Below are 6,998 nucleotides of genomic sequence, written 5' to 3' on the forward strand. Positions count from 1 at the left end.
TTTTTTTCCTTTGGACAGTGCAGTTGTGCCTTTCACCCCACTACATCACTCGGCGACTTCCTTCGGTTCCTACTATGTTTGTCTACGAGCAGCCGTTCGATAATAATAACCCCCGTCGGGAGAAATGCCAGTTTGGGAATGATGTTTTTTCTTGCCCATATCGGGCCGTAGGGTGGGCGGTTTAGGTTGGCAGGCTCGAAAGATGGGGGGAGGCGGCCCCATAATATCCATCCAGGGCTATGGTGTTAGACCAGCCCGGATGGCCTCACTTCAGTTACAGACAATTCTAGCCGGGCGACCCGATCCCCCCTAGTTCGATACCCAGCCGATTCAAAAGAAGGGTGGGGGGGGGAGGGGGGTCGGCGAGTTTCCACGAGTGGTTCAGCATTATGGGTCGGACTTGGGGACCAGATGAAGTCATAGGCTTCACGAGTCCTACCAATCCGTACGACTACTTCGTAATCCATGGCCATGGATCCAAAACATCCGTATGTGGAGTCCGGCAGTGGGCGGGAGAGGTTCGCTTAGGTTGCGTTACCCCTGAGTCTTTTTTCCGGGCTGTCTTGGCTTCTCGTATTCACTCTCGCCTGCCTCGGTTATCCACTGCGCCTAGCGCACAGCCGCCCGTCGAACTACACAGTACATACAAGTAAGGGGTGGCGCACCTCGGGACCTGGGAATAACTAGGTATTGAGCGACACGAGTGTTTACCATTCTCACAAGGAGCCCGTGTCGTGTTCTTACTACGGGTGGATCTGAGTACCTAGCAAAACTGTACGAAATTCTAGACAAATACTGAAAGAAGGGCCGATCCGGCTTCCATTTCCGTAAGCCACCTAACCATTCCCTTATTGCGACCGTCTTGTACAAGAAATTCCACATTGCCGACTGCAAATAGGTCCGGGAGAGGATGCTTTATGATCTCCCTGAGGCGGGCTTGGGCCCTGCCGCGCAGTATCGCCGGGTGTGCCTGTTAGGGCCTCCAAATGGAACGCACATCCTGAATGTTGAGCAGGACTTGTAGACTTGGGCACTTTGATAGCGAGACGGCGTGTGCAAACCGCATCATCTCCTCTCGAGGAATCATATCGGCGCCGTCCAGCACCAAACTTCGGAGATGGTTACAACATTTGATCAGACTAATAAGCAGGTCGCTTCTTGGCCATGAACCTGTCGCACAGTTAATACCCAACACTTTGAGGGCCCGGAAGTTCCCCATGTCGACCAAAGATGCCGCATCCAGCCTTGAACCATTGAGTCCCAAAGTTACCAACGTCCCGGCAACCTGGGAGCGGGAGAGAGGCCCCAAAATTTCTGCGCCCAAGTGCGGTGACGGCGGCCCGACGCCACGCTTTCTCTCGCGCAATACGTAAAACCGTTTAAGCCGTGGAGCTTGGCGAGTCATGACCTCAAGATCGCTTCCCGAAACGTAGTGCGTATCAATCAAGGCAAAGGATGCCAGCTGAGGCGAGAGAATGAGCCCTCCCTCGAGAACACCGAAACCACTCAGCTCGAGAGAGGTCAATTCGGAGCGGCGGCGAGCAAGCAAGCAATGGCATCTCGGCATCTGCAGCCCTCCCGCAGCGACGATTCAGCCCAGGAGTGGCTCCATATCCGAAAACTGGCTAGGTTGGGGAACACCACCTTGGGCACAAAAGTGCCGTCAGACAACCTCCGAGCAAGGTCGTGGTCCACCTCCCACCCGCAATGCATGTACATGTCGACTGATGTTACGTTTGGCGCCATGGGCAACAGAAGGAAGAGAGGGACGGCGCTCTCCCGGTACCACTGCGCCATGGTAGACGGTATGGGTGGTGATGCCTCCGCCAGGTCTATGCCGAGGTGCTGTTTGAGAGCCGCCGACAAACAGGTACGGCTCTCATCGACACTCCCCCGAATTAAGTCGAGCCGTGGTATGTAGGTATTCTCGAGCGTAATCTTAGCTTGTTGATCACCTCTGACCACGAGCCGCGCCTTAACCTTAATCAAATACCCGCGTTTGTCCAATTTGTAGGTATATACCCACATGCAATCGAGGACTTGTGTGTTCTTGGTGAGGCTCCGGTGGCACTTCTCGAAAGACTTCATCTCGCGATGGCTCTGCATATGAGCTTCCATACCCTCAACGAACCACTTAGCCAGCGGATGTTTCTTGAGCTCTTTATAGCCATTTGGCGGTGGTGGAAGATCTCTTCTGTCGTATTTTCCGTTAGCAGAAGTCTGAACCATAGGAGTAGATTCCTTAGCAATCATGATTCCGGCTTCGTGGCGAGCCAGCTGCCGACGCTTCCTTGACGAGATTCGGCAATAGTCAAGCTCCTTGCGCAATGTGTGCTTATCCACAGCCTGTCCGTCAAGAATAGCGATCTTCGCTGCATGACGCCCTCCGCTGAACGCAGCTTGCCAAGTGTTGATAGCGCGAGTGTCCGCATCTATCCTAAGCTCTTCAATTGGCGCGTACACGCTGCCAAATAATCCTGCTGTAGGATTCTTCCCTTCTTGGGGCATCTCACCAGCTTAGATGTTTTCAAGCGTGAGTGAGGTAAATCCTGCTTTAGGATTCTTCCCTTCTTGGGCATCCCACCAGCTTGGAACTCTTCAAGCGTGAGTGAGATAAATCCCGCTTTAGGATTCTTCCCTTCTTGGGGCATCTCACCAGCTTGGAGTTCTTCAAGCGTGAGTGAGGAGAAGGCTGCTTCAAAGAGCGCCGTTGGCGGAGGAGGAGTGTTCCCAGGTGTTAGTAGCGGATCCAGGATCGCGGAAGAGTACTGATCAAATTCCTTTTCTTGAACTTCTTCTTCCGGATCCGGCGCTTCCTGCATTTCCTCGACGCCGGAATCATGATGCTCCGTGTCACGGATATGCCAAGGTGGAACCAAGAAAGGAATGAGGAAGCCCCAGGCCAATCGCTAAACAAACCAATCAGGGAACCCACATGAGAGGCTCAGTGAGCTCAGTTGGAGGGTACAACTTGTCAGAATATCGGGGTGGAGGCTTCGGATATGAAGTAAACGGGGCATGTTTAGCTTAACCACCACCCCTCATCTCGACGGGTAAAACCCGGACGGGACCCACATGTCGGGATCCAGGCAAGACACGAAAGAACAACAATGAGAGGAGCATCGCAACAAGCGCTGAAACAACCATACTTGATTGTCTGATTGGACTAGTGAATCCCCGTATTCTGACACAACTGAGCACACTGAGCACCTTTGCAGGAGCCAGCCAATCATGACCCAGGATGGGAGAAGTAGCTCAGTGAGCTCAGTTGGAGGGCGCAACTGAGCACACTGAGCACACCGGACTTAGATATGTATATAGTCACTCCTTCTGGAGAACTCTGGGAGTTCTCCAGTTAGCAATCACAGCTACAGTTTGCTACAAGCTCGGAAGCCTACTGTTGAGACAAGTCTTTGTTGTGCACCTTTTGGCTGCACCGAACCTAAGCACCCTTGAGAGATTACCTTCAACCGAAGCTGAACCCTAACAGGACAGGGTCCTGAAGTAGGTTCGTCACACTCCGACATCTTATCAGAGTCTTCGTGCTCTGACATCTTATCAAAGTCTTCACCCCCCACAACGATACAGTCAAGAATTGTCTCCTCATCTTCTTCTTGTGTGGTAAGGTCGTCGCTGGCCATCCGATTCTCGGCGCTCAGCGGTGGTAGAGAACACTCTTTAAGAAGTGCCTCCATTTCTTCGTTGGTAATGCTCAAAAGGTCGTCCTTGAACTGCTCCAAGCTTCCAGAAATAGTTCATCTTCGTTGAAGCTCACATCGCGCACTCGGACGATATCGTTCGTCTTAGGGCTCCAAATCCGATAGATATTCGTCGATTCGTAGCCCACAAGATAGCCAATCCACGCGTTGGGTCTTAGCTTGAACAACCTTTCTTTCTTGAGCATAGCCTCGGTCGTCATGACGTATGCGCGGCAACCGTAGTTCCGAAGGTGTGCAAGCTGGGGTTTCCGCTCTGGATTGGGAATTCCGTCTCTTGTAGCCAGAAAGGTGTGGAATACCTCGTATGGGGATCTCCAGTCTTGTCTCTTTTTCGGCGTTCGGTTGTAAAGATACACCGCAGCCTTGTAGATCTCAACCCACAGTATTTCTGGCAGACGAGCCGCAGCGCGCATAGCTTTGGCTTTCAGCTTAATCACACCCCCTGAGCGTTCTGCGCCTCCATTTTGAGCTTGCGTATTTGGCGCACAACGCTCAATCCGCATACCCTTGGACTTCCAGAAACTTTCCAGAGCTTTGGATCGCATCAACTCGTCGTCGCACTCAATAACTTTGATCTGTAGACCAAACTGGCGTTCCATGGTCTTGAGAAAGTGGTTGATCGCAGCCATAAGAGTGAGCGTCTTTCGTTCGGTAAGATAGAGGTCAAAGACATATCCACTCTTCCGATCCGTAAAAGGCATAACAGAGTTGAAACCCTTCTGACTCTTGGCTAGGTCGAGGAAGTCGATTGCGAATCGCTCCCCGACCTTGTGAGGTTCTTTGCGTAGCTGACGGCGGATCTTGCGCTTTGCTTTCGCTTCGCCACACGCAGGGCATTCATAACTGGCTGGTCCTCGCAACCTGGCTCTGGTTGTTGATACTTGTAGATGGGCGAGTGCCGCAGCACCTGGGTGGCCAAGACGGCCATGCCATAGCTTGCCGGTGCCGTCGCTCGTTGGTCGGCCGGTCCAGCTTGTCTTCCGATCCGTGTGGAACGCTGCGTGAGCGTGGAATGCTGAATGTGCTTCGAAAGGAACGTCTTCGATCACGAATTGGCCATATTGATCGGATAACTCGCAGAGGACTGAACCATCCTTTCTTCGGAGGCAGTTGTTTGGTGGATTGTTGTCCCAATAGAAACCCTTGTGAAGCTGGGGTAACGATACCAAGTTGCAAGCAAAGCCTTCACAATAGGCTACGTCTTCGAGTAGGAATCACCGAGAACCTTACTTGGCCTTAATCTTGATTATGACTTCTCCGTAGCCAAGGATCGGTACTTCGGTGTCGCCAGCGTAGACAAAATCTTCTGCCGGTGCCTGTCGAAGGTTCCTGAACCGTCTGGGGTTGTTGAAGATGTGGATCGTCGTACCGGAGTCCACAATCGCGGAGTTTCGAAGAGGGTAGGTGCTGGCGCTCAGAGCTGCTTTGGATCGTAAAAGTCGTGCTTTGGTACGTTTGTTGCGGATAGGTTTGGTTAGTGCGGCGATGAGCGCTGCCTCGGATTTGAAGACGGCGGTTAGTCACAACATCTTCCGACTTTCGCGCGCCTTTTTGACCTTCTCGGCGAGCTGCTTGTCGAATTCCAACATCTTTGCTACCCTATCTTCAATCACAACGCTCTTGCTGTCTTCGAACCAATCTGGGGTTTCTTCGTCTGCTGAATAGGTATAATAGCACTTGTTGAGCTTGTGGCCGTGTTGCAAGCAGACTTCGCAGCGGTCTCCATTTGATCGAGTCTTCTTCGATGGCCGTGATGGCGAGTTTTCTTTCGTATCTCGTGACTGCCTGACTTCCTGGTGCTCTTCCTTGCTCTGGCGACCTCGTCGGCGACGACGTTCTTTCGCAGACTCCTCCGTCTTGTCGGCATCCTTACCGTGGAGGACCGGAAAGCCAGCTTCGATTCTTCCACGCTTCCTGTTGTCCTTGATCTTTCCGCCAATCGCTGACTGCATTCGGGCAGCCACTTGGTTGTGTGAGAAGTTTCCTTCGAGGATGTCTTCTTCCAGGATTGCTAGCTCGTCCATGGCCCAGGTCTTTCCATCTCTAATCTCCTTCAAGGCGTCCGTGAGGTCATCGTACCACGAGCTAGGCGTAGCTATCTGTGGTATCTTTTGCTCGATCCCTTCGCTGACCAGGTTTTGCCAACGAATAGCCCAATCTCCTAGCCTGCGTTCGAAGTTCTTGATCTGATTCAGATGGCTCGAATATTCTGATCCGAGGTCCCTGTTAATCGTCCGCTTGAACGGAAGCCACTGCTCCTTGAGTGCTTGATAGATGCCTGGTATATCCTTGCCCTTCGTGATGTGACGATAGTTCGGACCGATGCTCTTGAGGATCCAATCGTGGAATTTGGATCTAGCAGCAGTCTTGGCGTAGTAGGTGCCCTTGGTTTCCTTGTAGAGTTCGAAAGCTGCCTTCCAATCCGTCTGACCGATAGCAGTGAGATGTGAGAATTGAGTGGTCTTGGGCGTGTCGGTTTCTGAATCCTCCTCTTCTTCGTGATCGCTTGTGGATGGTGTTTGGTCATCGTCTGCATTGCTGGATTCGATTTGTGATCTTCCGGCAGTTTGGGATCTTCCGGATGTACCGGTTCTGGCAGCAGCGGCACGCCTTCGAGCGGCGTTTCGATTGACGTCTTCGGTACCAGCTCCGCCCGTTTCCGGTGAATCGTCGTTGTTGTTGGAGCTTCGAGCCGTACGGCGGGGCTGCTTCTTCTGAAAGTCGTCGAATTGAGGTATGACTGGCTCGGTTGGCCAGGGCTTTCTCAGTTTGCGATTTGGATGGACGTAGTCAAGGATCCCAGCGTGCTTAGCTTTCTCCTCATAGGCTTCACTCCACTCATCCCAGTCGCTAGGCTTGTTGAACTTGGTGTACTCGTAGTCCGAACCTGTGGGCATAATGGCGGTTGGAATGGTCGAAATGGTGAAAATGATAGGATCTGATTGGTCGAAAATCTCGAATAAAAGGGTCTGACTGTCGTATCCGATGAACTTTTTGGTGTAACGCAACGGCTTGTGATCCTTGTGCGGAATCTGACTGTTGATTGTTGGAAACGACACTCAGACGGAAAGATCGGGGAGAAAAGAATTGATTGATTGTTCTGTCTTCCTCCTCAGTGCCGGGCATCGCCCTGACCTCCTTTTTATGCTTCTTGTTCAGCCCCTGGAATCCCTTTTGCATTAACTAGCGCATCGGCAGTCGAGATTCCGTGTTTCAATTGCCACAACTTCCAACACAAGTATCCGCAAGAAGGTTCCATGTGACGAATCCAACAGCTTT

At 52.1% G+C, this 6,998-nt stretch overlaps 1 protein-coding gene across 1 annotated transcript; it reads right to left on the reverse strand.

Annotated features, from left to right (window-relative positions):
* Positions 1–1,521: 1,521 nt before the first annotated feature.
* CHGG_03457 (uncharacterized protein) lies at positions 1,522–6,616 on the reverse strand (the record flags this gene model as incomplete). The annotated part of the gene is made up of 6 exons (XM_001229972.1): positions 1,522–2,495; positions 2,657–2,909; positions 3,465–3,674; positions 3,776–4,817; positions 4,950–5,139; positions 5,257–6,616. The coding sequence occupies 6 exons, from the start codon at positions 6,614–6,616 to the stop codon at positions 1,522–1,524; spliced, it is 4,029 nt and encodes a 1,342-aa protein (XP_001229973.1).
* Between the last annotated feature and the right edge of the window lie 382 nt (positions 6,617–6,998).

Source organism: Chaetomium globosum, genomic scaffold (assembly GCF_000143365.1).
Source record: "Chaetomium globosum CBS 148.51 scaffold_2 genomic scaffold, whole genome shotgun sequence".
NCBI lineage: Eukaryota > Fungi > Ascomycota > Sordariomycetes > Sordariales > Chaetomiaceae > Chaetomium > Chaetomium globosum.